The sequence below is a fragment of the Triplophysa rosa genome, linkage group LG19 (assembly GCF_024868665.1).
Source record: "Triplophysa rosa linkage group LG19, Trosa_1v2, whole genome shotgun sequence".
In the NCBI taxonomy this organism is placed as follows: Eukaryota; Metazoa; Chordata; class Actinopteri; order Cypriniformes; family Nemacheilidae; genus Triplophysa; species Triplophysa rosa.
This window is the reverse complement of record NC_079908.1, coordinates 8,008,035-8,023,279: the sequence shown is the minus strand read 5'-3', so window position 1 is coordinate 8,023,279 and position 15,245 is coordinate 8,008,035. Positions and strand designations below refer to the sequence as shown.

The following is a 15,245-nucleotide window of genomic DNA, read 5'->3' as shown; positions in this document are numbered from 1 at the left end:
TTGATTCCGTCCTTTCTATAAAAACATACAATTATTGTGTCCTTGCCATTATCGTAAAAATATTTCATATTTTTGTATTATATACACAACATACAACTACAAGTTTACTCTGTGACACTGTAGTTGAATCTTTCTCATGTTGATCATAATCTTGGCATAATCTTTCCAATGTTGGGCAGATAAATCAACATTCAAATTTTTTTTATTAATAATTTCATATATTTTGATTTGAAGATTTACTTGTTTTCGTGGTCTTATAAGCCGTCCAGTTGTAATTATTTCCATTTCCTGCTGAAGAACTACCATCTCATCTGACTGTACCAACTCCCTCTCTCTCTCATCTTATTAAAAAGGGTATTGGGCTGTTTAATCTCTTGTCTCTAAAGCCCTTCACATATACACAAATGCTCATTTCCCCTTCCGTTTGTGCTTATAATGAAGCTATTCATCTTCTCCTCGTGGCTCGGAAATACACCCAAGATAAAATGCAAGCATAAACAAAGCCTGGATTTAATAACCTTGGGAATTTCAACGCTTGCAGCTATATTATATTTGCAAACAGTGAGCCTAAAAGTTAAACAGAGCCTGAGATTCTAAAGAACAGAAGTTCCGCAAAGACTTTCAGCTGTGAGTGTGAAAAACGGCTTCTTCAAAGCTACGCGCCGACTGAAGACTATAAGTTACTATAAAGTTACATATTAATAGCTTATAAGGAACGTTTGCTACTGTTTTGATAACTTATCTCTCAATAAAGCTGAATAGAGCTCAGTGTTGGTTTGAAGAACGTTGATGTGCTTTTGCCAAGCATCTGACTGGATGTCTCTGGTGGCTCATTAAATGACTCTTGGGATAATTGCTGCAAACTTCTGTGGTAAAGATTAAAGCCAGAAAAACGAAACAGTGACCTGACCATCCAATAAACCTCATCTCCTGCCTCTGAACGCACATTTCACAAACTACGAGGAGAGAATGGTATGACCTTAGGAATGCGCCGCTAATTATTCCAGGCATTAATCTGGTTTAATAAGGCTGGAGGTGTTTGCTAAATGGATCTTTAGGATCAATACGGGTTTCCATCAGCTTTCTGCGTTCTCTCTGAAAACAAATGAAATCGAAACATTGTTTGGAAATGCTTCTGCATTTAAACGTAACCTTCCAAAGCAAACCCAAAGATTGACTTCACTACCATTATCGAATCCATAATTTCACATCAACCATCTTTTAATTTCAGGTTCCAATAATATTAGCCAAAAAAGTAGGGGTATTCTATATCACAGCTCAAAAATCAACTGTATGCTTTAAACATGAATCTGACCGTCACTTTAAAACAGAAGGTGAATAGCATACATGTTGACAACAAGCTGCCACTTCAGCTCAAGCAGAACTGAAGTTGATATTGTCTGTGAAAGGGGCAAACAATTGGTCACACCAGGCGTACATGAGAGGTCGCTCTCTTCTCAAAAACAAGCAGAATGAGAACTGCGGGGAGATGAGGTTTATATACACCATAAATCATCTCCGAGCCTTGTCTTTCCAGAAAATCCCCTATTTTGTATTCAGCCATGACAAATGACGACACAGAGCGCGTTGCCACAGAGCTGATAACCACAAACATCAGGGAAATATACAAAATAAAATATAGTTTTTTTCTACAAAATATGAGATTGGAATACATAATGGAGGATTTTACATAAAGTGTTCTTTATATGTGACGCTGGACCACAAAACCAGTCATAAAGGTCAATTTTTTAACATTGAGATTTATACATCATCTGAAAGCTGAATAAATAAGCTTTCCATTGATGTATGGTTGTGAGGATAGGACATTTGACCGAGATACAACTATTTGAAAATCTAGAATCTAAGGGTGTAAAAAAATCAAAATATTGAGAAAATCGCCTTTAAAGTTGTCTATCAGAGGTGCTGTAGCAGGCCGTTGCTAAGAAGAAACAGGTTTGTTTTAACACTCTCTTTTGGCTTACCGCTGTAAAGACATTGTGGAGAGTAGATGAACCTGAAAGCTTTACATAGACACCAAACTTGAGTGGGTTATTCCCAAAGAGCGGCCAGCAGCAATGAGCAATGTTTGTAGGCGTGTTTCCGGACATTTTTGTTTGCGATTTTGCTGCATCCACTCACAAAAAAAAACGTTTGATATATTTACGGTAGGAAATTTACAGCATATCTTCATGGAACATGATCTTTACTTGGTATCCTAATGACATTTGGCATACAAGAAAAAATTATAATTTTGACCCATACAATGTATTGTTGGCTATTTCTGCTATACCCGTTCTACTTATGACTGGTTTTGTGGTCCAGTGTCACATATAGAAAAATGGTTAATTCTGTGTGTTAAATGGATAGGGTAGCACTTTACAATAAGCTTGTATTTGTTAACATTAGCAAATGTAAAAAACATAAATGTAAAGCTTGATTAACATGAACTAGCAATGAACAATAGAACAATCTGGTTATGATTTTTGTTTATTTAATTTTTATCTTAAAGTTACGTTTGTGTTGCATGTCTATCACAATATTTCCGTATAACATAATTAACCTCACTAATGGATCCACTTCATGGATGTCTTGATAAGCAGATGGTTTCACATCCGCCGGGGATACCTTGCTGTTTTCAAATGAGGCTTGTAATGAGTGAGCTGCAAGACCTCACAATTCATCTAACCTATATACCCATGCTTCCTTTGCACATGCATCTGAATCCTCTGATGCTCATATTTAAACCTTTATCTCACCTTCCTAGTCCCACTTTCCCACAACCCTTAGTCTTGATTAATCCGTTTTCTTTCTAAAATCCTTCTCATGTCTGCAGCCAAGGGTGTTTAGATAGTTAAGGAAAGCATTATCAGATCCCTTTTAACCATTTGGCCTGATTTACTCTCTGCGCCATCTCAATACTATTCTTGAGAAGAACAGAGTAAATACAGAAACTAAGAAGTCACAAAATGGTAAAGTGAAAAAGCAACAGCACACTTGTAATCTTGATAATCATTCGCATGTTGACTATCTGTTGACGTTGATCTGAATGTTAAAAAAAATAAGAGCTAAATAGATTTTAATTACAGAACATTGTTTGATTACCCAGGTGTTCATAAGAGACCTATTACTGAATGTTTTTTTTTTGTTCTCCTTTCTCCCAGTTCAAGCGACGGTTGCCTTGGTGATATAATAAAAAGGTTTATTAAATATGATGTGGCATTCACACATTATATTAACAAAAGAGCAGCAAAAATGTCATGCCAATTGAAACCAATCATCACGTCTTAAGCTTTGGATACAACTTGTCTTTCTCCTTTGTATTATCTCCCTAAATGGCACAAACTGAGACAGGACCATCACTTGTACCCCCTAAAAAGGAGCATAACACCCTGGCAATACGGTCAGTGATCTAAAAGAACTAGACACAACAACATGAAGTGAGGTGGCTAGTATAGATGCTAAACGTCTATTTTAAAAACTCTTACTCTATCACTGGGTTTTGGTCATTTCAATAACAACATCTGCTCCAAAACAACAGCAGGAACTTCAAACTGTGTTGACTTCATCTACTTTGCCAAGATCACTACATACAACACGGGTTCCTTTTTATCAGTTCCTTTGTGTCTCACGCTTTGATTTTGACTTTCAAGCATCTTTTGGTGCAGACGGTATATAGACTGAATATCGAGTATCTTTGCTTTTACCCCTTTCCCTTGATGTCCAATGTGTGTATTATTGCTGCCATAGCTCACAATGAAAGCAGAATTATTTTAATCCATCTAAAAATCTGCCTGGTGTGGAACATCAATAGTCTCTGTTCATCGTTCTTCCTTTAGCTTAAAATCAACAGTGTTGTTTTCACCGTTTGCAGGTTATAATTCCATCTCATTGTACATATTTCCTTATTAAAGTGTGTATTACAACATATGCACATTTCATCTCTCTTTTAATGTTACCATATATTTTTATTCATTCTTAATTTTTGTTCGCACCTGTTGGTCTACTGGAAGAGTGTGATGCTAGCAACAGCAAGGTCATGGGTTTGAATTTTTCATTATTTTTTTTACAGATTTTCTACGTATATAATGTCTAAAAACTGTAATTTTACGGAATTGTACTATACAGATTTTTCATGCAATTTAAAAAAAATAGTCAAAAACCTTAAAATGACAGAAAACGCAAATTTACAAGAAAAACGGGGGAAACATGTCATTTTACAGTGGATATTTCACGGTTTATTTCTGCCAGAAATTTTCATTTCTTTTAGGGGATTTTTTCTTACAGTGGCAGACAGTTATAAAATGTACCTTGAATGCTCCGTAAGTCACTTTGCAAAACATCTGCCAAATGCATACTGTATATGTAAATATATTATTGAAGGTCTATTTATACTGAATTTATGAACTGAACATTCAGACCATCTTGAGCTCTCAGGAAAACCACATATCACTCTGACCGGTTTACACAACAGGGCAAGGGCAGAGCTTGACACGGAAAAATGCAAAATAAAATTTGTCTTTCAAATGAGTACATCTATTAATAGTCAACATAAACTTTTTTTAATGTGACAATGAGTTTTAAGCGAAATAGAGAAATGATGTAGGACGAGACGAAACTGTATCAATCAGTTGTGTAAAAAAGTGTGCTTTCCATATGACTGCACTGTTTGCTAAAATAGCAAATGTAAAATGTATAAAAAATGTTAAACGAATGTAAATGATGCAAATGAGCACATTATTGCATTTTGATTAAATATTATGTAGACCACAGTATAGGTTAAATATGCACAATAACTAATGTTGTTGCCTTAATTAATAAAAGACACTACAAAACATCAAGCTTTGTATTTGGCAAACTCAATATTGCAACAATGGAGAAATGCACTGTAGCAGAACACACTGAATCTAGCAGACAATGGAGATGATTAATGTCCGTAAACCTCTTTTCTTGACCTTAGACTCCGTCACGTTCTCTCTTTGTCTGTCTGCGTTTTCATTCAGTTCACATGTTGCCATTGCTGGTGTATGTGGCAGATGTGTCCCAGTTGTTTTGTCTACCTGCTGTCTGTCTGTCATCCAGTCCTGACACAAAGAATCAGTCTCTGATTAGACGCACAGAAGTCTGGGCATCCTACTTGTCTGGAACCCCGGACACAGGTGACTAAAACTAGATCCAGGAACCAGCTGCTACAGAGATCTTCTCATAAACTGAAGCTTAAAGGGAAACTCCACCCCAAAATCTAAATGATGTCATTATTTACTCACCCTCAAGTTGTTCCAAGCTTGGGGGGAATTCATGACAGAATTTTTTTTGTGGATTATTACATTTGCATTTAAGCGACTTACATTGCATTATACATTTGTTTGTGTGTGCAATCCCTGGTATCAAACCCATGACCTTGGCGTTGCATCACCATGCTCTAACCACGGAGCATCCCTTTAAGGCTTCTATACAGCCACAGAAAAAATGAAGAGATCACTGAAGTTTTGCCTTTAATCGGCATTTCTGCATGTATTGTGAAAATTTCAGTCCAGTGTCTGATGAATTTTAACAGAAACAAACCTCAGGAATGACATAAAGTCACTCAACAGCAATGTGAAAAACAAAAATAAAGCAAAGAAGTATGAAGAAATCTGGCTTATTCCATCAAATATTCATTTTTAAACTGATCCTAAAATTCATGTCATGTGTTGTTAAAACATGAATGTGAACATATATTCTTAATAGTATTAGAGATCTGCAAATATTGCATCTTCTTTTGTTATTTCGACCAACTTAGTCCTGATTCAATTTACAGCAAATAAATTCAAATAATTCAATTCAATTTTATTTATATAGCGCTTTTCACAATGTGCATTGTTCCAAAGCAGCTTTACAGGAGCAAATAAGAAAAACACAGAAAGGTAAAACACAGCACAGTGCATGGTGTTTATAGACCAAGCAAGATCATTATAATAAATAATATCTAATAAATAAATAAATAAATAAAAAAAACCGGTGAGCAAGCCAACACTGCACTGCTCTGCTGTGGCGAGGAACCCAAACTCCAATGATGAATAATGGAGAAAAAAAAACCTCGGGAGAAACCAGGCTCAGCCGGGAGGGCCAGATCTCCTCTGACGTGTCATAGCTGCACTCAGTGACCCCGACCAAAGCCACCGAGCAACGTCCACGAAGAACAGGGAGAGCCCACGAGACGCGACCCAGGAAACCCCACCCGCCGAAACCGTGCAGGTCCAACCCGGTCCCATTCCACGATCAACAACAGACAACAGAGGAACAACCAGGGAAAAATAGTAATGGCATAATTAACTTTATTCCTCTGTTGTCCGACATCGACCACAAAACAAGACCAACCAGACCAGACCCACACAGTCCCAACAAATGAAACGCCCCGAACCACAACCAACAAGCCCACCCACTCCCTACGTACTCCCTAATATTTTTATTGGGACATCTATGTAGTTGTATATGCATCGATGCATCTCAGGTTTTAAATAACAGCATGGAAGAATAAAAGCTGCCCTAATATTATGTCTGCTCTGACTCTCCCGTAGAAATAATAATGAACAATAGTGGGTAATCTATATAATTATCTACCGAGAGCTAAAATGTGAATCTCTCTGATGTATTACATTAACGTCAGCTTAAACGTGTGAGTTTACATACACCTTGTTTTCTATTGGCTAAAGTGTGTACTTAAAAAAATAAACATTTTGGATCTTTGGCAATACATGCCTGCCTGTCAAACCAAGATGTCACCTTTCTGCCATCCTATTGAGCAAGTAAATAACAATTCGCAAATGATAATCAGATCAACCCATATATTTATTGTTTTTTTAACGGTATCACAAGGATTTTTATCAATGTTTCACCAACAAAACAAAACAAAAGCATCAGACAGCACAGCTGTCCAATCCAATGCCTATATAAACCGGTCCCACAACAACAAGAGCATCACAGGGCACAACAGTGCCTTTGTATTTGTAATTATGTCTGATCAGACATCAGTACTGAGTGAGGCTGAATAGGACAGAGACACGGGTTAATTGAGCTATTGAAACCCATAAGATGAGAGAGGCACGGCTTTTGATGTACTAAAACATAAATATCTTGACATAAAGATATCGTGCCATCGATAGATAACAGAAACTTCAACAAGAAATCAAACAACATTATGTCATCTTGTAATGTCAAAAACAATTTATGTCCCCAAGAGTCGGGTGTATTTGAATGGTGTAAATGGGAGCAACGTCCTTTTTTACCTGAAATTATACACTGTAAAACTTTGCTGTAATTTCGCAGCAGGTTTGCCAGTAACTTACTGTAGATTTAATGTACAATTTTGTTTTAAGCATAAACTTACCTAGTTTATATATTTTTCTTTCATAAAACAAGACTAAATATCTTGGGTCACTTTTCTTGCCATGTAAATGTATCATAATTTAAGAAGTTTTAAATATTTTTACAGAAAACAAGAGAATAATGCTTAGGAAGAATGCCATTTTTTTTACTTTGTTGCTGTGCTAATGCCAGTCAATTCTTGCTCATTTTGAATCTCAGAAGTCAAAGTGTTTTAATTTTGATTAAAGTAATGGTAAACAGTACTAATTGGAAAGTACATTAAGTAGTAATTAAATCTACAGTAAGTTACTGGCAAACCCGCTGCAAAAACTACAGCAAAGTTTTACATTGTAAGTACACAAAGTTTTAATAGCATCTGTGGTTGAATTTAATGAAAGCATTTCACTGGTAACCATGTAAACAATGTTCTATTTATGTCAGCAAATGGTTAAATATATAATATTAAAAACAGCACACTTGTCCACAGAAACAAGTTCTTAAATAACATGTCATGTAACTGACAAGGCAGAGGCAGCTTTCTCACTTGTTTTTGTGGGTGACTCTCTTGTGCTTTTCATATAACATCTCAGAAAGCCTGTCAGTTTCCTGAAGTTAACATATATGAAATTGTAATAACAAAACCGCTTGTTTTTCTCATAAAATAATCACCGACACCGACATCTAGCCCTAGGGCAGGTTGTGACGCTATGGTTTAACACCACTGTCTGGTTTTTCTTTAGTTGTAGTTTTGTATGTTAGTTTAAAACATCTATCTTTGTGAATTTTATTTTATATTTCAACTTCAAATTTGGTAAACATATTTTGCAAACTAGGGGACCTCTTGGGGACTACGCTGGAACTACCCCAAAAATCACAGCAGTTTTAATTTGATTCAAGCTTCTTCATTTACAAGTGAATACATGCTGTTTTTTATCAGTAGCAGGTTAGGATTAAGAGTATTTTAATGTAACTAATATAATGGTTATAAATGACGATGTTTGCTCAAGTTTTATACCTGCGCAATGCATTGCGCAAAAGTGCACATTCAACTTCGGCCAGAAATTTGAAGAGACGCGATTTTAGAAGACACAACATTTCCTGTAAGCTCATATTGTTTTAGGACACAGATATTTATACGTGACAAGTTGGGACAGGCTGTCACATATTGTGGTTGTCATGTTATTAGCCTATTATTTGAAATGTGTTACTTTTTCCATTTTTGGAAACATTTTTGCATTGTTTGTTCAGTGCTTCGTTTGTTTGACTTTTTACTGATAAACTCATCCTAGCCTATCGATGGCACATTCACATTGTTACCCTATATAGCCAATGGTCATATGCACAAACAAACATGTGTTAAACGAACCGTTACTTCTTTCCTGGGCAACGACTGTGGAAATGGCTTTTTGGAACTGTAAGGTATAAGAGCTTAGAAATTAACCATAAAAAAGAAATATTCACTGGACTGAAGTGAATCAGTGAATCATCCCCGGTTTCCCCCTTAAGCATGCATGTATCAAAATAATGTAAATACAACATGCAAACGATATGCGTACTCCACACAACGCAAAGCTTTGAAAGATTCAGTAACAATCAGCATAGACAAGATTAAAAATCAAATGTTTATGGGAGAAAAAGCAGTTCATTTCGGCTCTTCCTCACTGAAATAATTTCCCAATTAAAATGCCATTCTGTGTCAGTGACTCAACGATCGCATATTGTCCACCAGAAGAAAGACACCGCACACTTTTCCAGACAATGGTCAAGCTAAGATGCCAGGCATTTTATCCTCAACGTTGCATGAGGAACGTGGAGGCATGCACACCAGAAAACGAATGCTGTTAAATCACAGTCGGACTTACCTTTTGTCTTTTTTTCCATCCTGACCCGTAATCTATAGATGTGCGTCTGTTAGTTTTGAAACAACGTATCCCTCCCAGTCTACGCGTATTCTCAAATACCACCTTTTCGCTCGCACAAGTGACCTGACATTAGTTACCAACTACCTGTCGTGCACCTACGCCAATGAAACGCCAGTCAAGTGCAGCCCCCGCTTTGGGTAACCCGACACTGAATTCATGGGATCGGTCGCGCGTGTCCTCGCAGGGGTTCTGTCTTGTCCTTAAGTGAGAATTAAATCCCCAGAATCGCGCCAAAAGTGATGCGGATGAGAGCTACCGTGAAGCACCGGAGGGAAAGTAGCCTATCCCGTCATGTGGACGCATCTCTGACGAATGTGTTCGAGTCATGACGAGCATCATGAATGCTGCTGTCTGGGAAGGTAACTAAGGTATATGTACGTGTATGCTCACTATGGGGTATTAATTATTAACACAGGATGAGTCAGTAAATAATACGTTTTTTAAATCATCTGACGGAACCCCCGCTTAAATAGAAGGAGACTTTCCCTGTGAAAATTGACGATGCTTTAACCATATTTCTTGGTTTTATTTGTAATAAAATCATTAACCACTATCGTTTCACCATAAGAACTATAGGTTAACATAAAACTATATAAAACTGGTTATATATGGTAATGAATCAGCCAAAAAACATGGTTAGCATTTTTACTATAATTCATTTTGAAGTTGAAGGGTTTGATAAGAAAATATTTCTTCAAATTTGGGCAAATTGTTCTTAAAACAATATGGCTATATTTTAAAGAATACTCCACCCTAAAAAATACACACACAAAAAACATTCACCTGCTCTAATGTTGTTTTTAGACGATTTCAACGCAACAACATAAACAAACGTTACTGCGCATGCGCCCTTTAGCTTGGCTAGCTTAGTTTAGCTAGCGTTAAAAGTACGTCTTCGGTGTTATTTGGGGTTACCAGTAGAAAAACTGTTACTTGGCTAAACTTAAATGCAACAAAGTTACACCACCCATTCAACAAACTGTTTATTTAACAAAATTAACACAATAGAATTTAAAAAGTTTTTATTTAATACAATTATTATAAGATTGAAAATTAGTATTAATATTAATATAAATTCAATAAAACATAAATAGATACCAATCAACAACACAGACTGGAAATTATGTCAATACAAATGGTATTCAATCTGCCCCAAAATCTTGATTTTACTGTATAAAAACCATGTTAATTTACCATGGTGTGTCATTTTACGCATACTCTGTAAAATATGAAATGTCCTCAAGGAAACATTAGAGTTTCATGTGACGCTTAACCCTCTGGAGAACCTCTCTTCTGCACCATTTCAATTCTCTGACAAACAAGAACTTTAAAGTACACTAAAATAAAGGTGCTTAAAAGGTACTTCACAGCGATGCCATAGAAGAACCATTTTTGGTTCCACAAAGAACCATTCAGTCAAGGTTCTTTAAAGAACCATCTCTTTCTTACCTTTTTATAATCTGAAGAACCTTTTGTGAAACAGAAAGGTTCTACGGATGTTAAAGGTACTTTATGGAACCATTTGTGACAAAAAAGGTTCTTCTATGGCACCTTCTGAAGCACCTTTATTTTTAAGAGTGTACAGTGTATGGCATGATATATATAGTTTTAAATAACTGATGGATTATGTGAAGCTTTTAGCACTATTTTCAACTCAGAGATGGACAGAGATGGCAAAAAAAGAAGAAAAAAAAACTCCATGGCAACGGTACAGTTCTCCAGTTGCCTCGCAAGTATGAAACGCTGACATAAACAGGTCATCTTTTCTTTGGGGGAAAATACAGCAACAGAATAATGCCCCTGGTCAAATGCGGGACAAAACTAAATCAACCCACGATTCGATGTTCTCATACTTACCGAGTCAAATAATTATAAAGGACAGCAAGAAGCCAGCAATTGTGTTTGCTTGGTTAAGCACCATGGGCAGAGATCTTACTTTGACTGATTTGTATGTAAATAGTGGGTGAAAGTTTAAACGCTATCTGAATATCAGATCCATGATCTCTACTGGCAGGTGATAATCTTATAATCCCATGGAAACCAGCAGTATTTCTTTTCCTTTGAGTCCCTCAAAGGTCATGTGGAATTTGGCATCTTAATCTACTTGTTCTAGTTTTTAACATCTGGATGTTTTATTGCATAGGTCCAGGCAATACATTGTAAAGAAATAAAGAAAAATGATAGCTGTTTCCATAATAGACTAAAATTAATCTAAAATATTTAGATAAAGGGATGATACATTTTGTCCCGCATCTGGGTTGCCGTGTGGATTATGATTCTTGCTTTGCTGTTAGAGTTATTTCTAGTGCGTATTTTTTTCATGCTGCCAAGGGTAAAAATGTGTATCTAGGCCAGTTCCCCACTTGTGAAACAGGCCATTTTAATGGGTGGGTTTGGTTGAAAGAAGTGAGAGGAATAAAATCTGGTTCTTTATGAAGGTAATAACAGAGCATTGATGATGACAGATGATGGTGTTTCATCTGTTTCTGTAAATCACCAACACCGCTGATATCAAATAGAATAACCAGACTTCAATTTCTTACATTTATCGCAAACACAGTCTTATTTTCTCCATCTGATTTTCTCTAGCTTTTCTGCACTATGATTTGCCACTTATTGTGACATGACTATGTTTCCTATACCTTATCACTCGTTGACTATAAAAATAAAATACAAGCTTTCATCCAGTAATGCTTCTCTGCTTCTCACACAATTAACATTAAGACTAACATTCAGAATGTTTGATAATTGACATTGGAAATGATAATTGGGTTCATTGGACAGTCAAAATTACATTTATGTGCAGAGATACATTTAAAGGTCCAGTGTACGAAATTTAGCTGCATCTAGCGGTGAGGTTGCGTAATGCAACCATCTGCTCACTCCACCCCTCTCTCCTCCCTTTCCAAGCACTACGGTGGCTGACACAGGGCTAAGATGTCAAGTTTTTGCTTCTTTGTCGAAGGAGACAACGCATTCATAAAACGTTCTGTAGAGCAGTTTGTCCGTTTAGGGCTACTGAAACAACATGGCGAATTCCATGGAAGGGGACCCACGGTGTATGTTGATAGAAATAGCTCATTCTAAGGTAATAAAAACATAACTCTTCATTATGTAAGGTCTTTATACACCTCTGAAGACACAGTTATGTATATTATATTGCATTTCTGTCAATAGATCCTTCAAAATGTTCACATTGGAACGTAAAAAAAATTCATAGGTTGACTTCCAATGAATACAATGTCAACACAACAGTCTTTTTTGTTCAACGTGTCAAATTCTAGCATGCACTAGCATGCAACTGAGGCAGGACTTATTGTTTCTTGCGGTACACAGGTTAAGTTGGTAACTCAATGTAACCCCTGATTTTTTACTTCCTCCCACACATTAATGCAAAAATACAGAGAACTTGAATAAAGAAATTGACTTCCTCATCTGTGTGGACATTCAGGAATGAAATATCCTTGATTTGCCAGCACTCTTTTAAAAGCAAGTACTAGGATGTCGGGAGCCTCAGGCTGCCTTGTACAGTAGATGTTACGGCAGCGGGGAGTTGTTTTCTTTTCTCAACATACACTAAGTAGTTTTTAGTGCCTAGGAGCATACACATAATTTACTGGAGCGCAGAATTTTGAATTGTTCATTCCTAAAGACACCCATAAACATACACAAACACTAACACGAAGGCATGAATTATTTGGGAAGGAAGCATTGTCTAACATTAAAGGTCCAGTGTTTATATTGGCGCACATATCACATTCGCTTTAAATTCCCTTGAGCATCATGATCAGGAATATTGTTACTTTTGTTGTTCAGAACTCATATCAAGCCTTTAGGTATGTTCTGCGTGTATTGTGTGTTTTGGAGGATTTATTGACAGAAATGCAGTATAATATACATAACTCTGTCTTCAGAGGTGTATAAAGACCTTACATGATGAAGCGTTATGTTTTTATTACCTCAGAATGAGCTATTTCTATCTACATACACGGCGGGTCCCCTTACATGGAATTCACCATGTTGTTTCTACAGTAGCCCTAAATGGACAAACTGCTCGACAGAACGTGTTTCGTAAATATGTTATCTCCTTCGGCACAGAAGTGAAAACGTGACAACATCTTTGTCCTGTGTCAGCCACCGTAGTGCTTCGAAAAGGAGGGGTGGAGTGAGCCACTGGTTCGCAACCTCACCGCTAGATGCCTCTACAATTCATACACTTTAATTCCTTTAATGCAGAATTGGCATGCATGAGAAGAATTTGATAAAAAAATATGAAGAGGATAAAAGTAAATGATTACTTGAAAGATTGTGATGTATGAATTGAAATCATAAAAAGATCAGCGAGGAGGTTTTGCACACACATGTTCGTGCTGATATCAAAGCAAATGAGAAACATACTAAATATTATTATTTTATATTTCAGGATTGACTTTATGTCAATTCATCGCAAATAGTTACATTTAGAAACAATTACATTTAATGAGAAACTTCTGTATTTCATGCAATGAAGAAGAAATCATTACCTTCCTGTGAACATATGAATAGTTAGTTCAGCCAAAAATAAAAATTCATTCATCATTTATTCACCCTCACGTCATTCAAAATTTGTATATGACTTACAAGAAGATATTTTAAGAAATGTGGTTTTGTGTCCATTCGGTTGAAGTCAATGGTTGGTAACCAATGTTGGTTACCGAAATTCTTCAAAATATCTTTTGTGTTCTGCAGAAGAGAGAAAGTCATACAGGTTTGGAATGGCATGAGGGTTAACAAATGATGACAATTCATCCCTTTAATGCTATAGCACTGCTTACCTATAAGCTTAACAATGCAAGATCAAATATTGATCTTATTGATTCACAGTCACGCATATTGAACATCAATCTTAACATTTCACACTCACCAGCTTTATCAAACTAATTCAACATAAGGTTTGTGCGAGAACATTACAGAGAATTTTATACATTCGTCTCTGCAAACCGTCTCTGGAGGCGTTGCATCAGTACACTCGCTTCATTGCTCCATATATCACCTATCAATGCCAATTCAGAAAAGTATGATACATCTAAAGGAGCTGGACAGCTGCAAGTCAAGCGTTGGTGGTTTTCTGCAGTCCCGGGTACAAAGAAATGTACTGTGAAAGGTTTAAGCACTGTTTTTAATGTCCCTAAATGGTTCCAATTAGAGTTTAATTGATGTGTGGACTGATACATGAGGCCTAAAAAATGGAGAAAAAAATGTGTTTAGTGACCCATTGTCAATGGCTATCAGAGAGGATAAAGGTTGCTGTGAAACACTGGTTGCAGAGATAAAAATGTTTTTAACATCAGCTCCTGAGGAATGAGAGAAAACACCCCTGAAGGGCCGGTTGGGTGAATGAGGTTCAACATGCGCCCACAATTAATCCACAGCCGACCGCGAGAGAATTGGCACGGCGATGACATCAAAAGCTTCACCTCTCTCTCTCTCTCTGGTGCTATTTTTAGACTACCATCAGCGCTGGCTGGAAGGTAGCATGGCTGCTTCCCGCCCAGAATTTTCTCTCCATGGCCACATCTGAATAGTCTGTCACAACGTCCATTTCTGTTCCTCACATTTTCTGTTGCTTTGAAATTCAATTTTCAGAGGTTGAACGGCTGTCAGATGGCGTGGGCTGATGTGCTAGTTAGTCCGAGGTGCACAAAATCTTATGCAATCATAACACGCGTTAAAACGAGTACAATTAATCTCATCTTCTTTCAAGACAAACCAATTGAGCTTTAAATTTTGACAGCCACCCGGACTGAAACTGGATGTATCTACGATGATACTGTCGCAGTCTGCACAAAACCTCTGACCTGTTGTGTGTTTGAATGCCGAAATCTGTTAAAGTGGTAGAAAGTGATCAACATAATCAAATTCCATGATTTCAAGGGTTGATAAATATTCATGTGTTGAATCATATTTAGCATTTAGATTTTGGGTAATTATCAAGATTAT

General features: G+C 36.7%; 1 protein-coding gene across 2 annotated transcripts in view; it reads right to left on the bottom strand.

The window, feature by feature from the left end:
* plrdgb (PITP-less RdgB-like protein) overlaps positions 1–9,604 on the bottom strand; it is a 57,880-nt gene extending 48,276 nt beyond the window's left edge. The window contains exon 1 of one of the 2 annotated variants that reach the window (XM_057361040.1): positions 9,207–9,604. In XM_057361040.1, the coding sequence (XP_057217023.1) occupies positions 9,207–9,225 (19 nt within the window). In that variant the 5' untranslated portion in view covers positions 9,226–9,604. The remainder of the gene's footprint in view (positions 1–9,206) is intronic. The other variant, XM_057361039.1, reaches the window with a different exon arrangement.
* Positions 9,605–15,245: the final 5,641 nt, after the last annotated feature.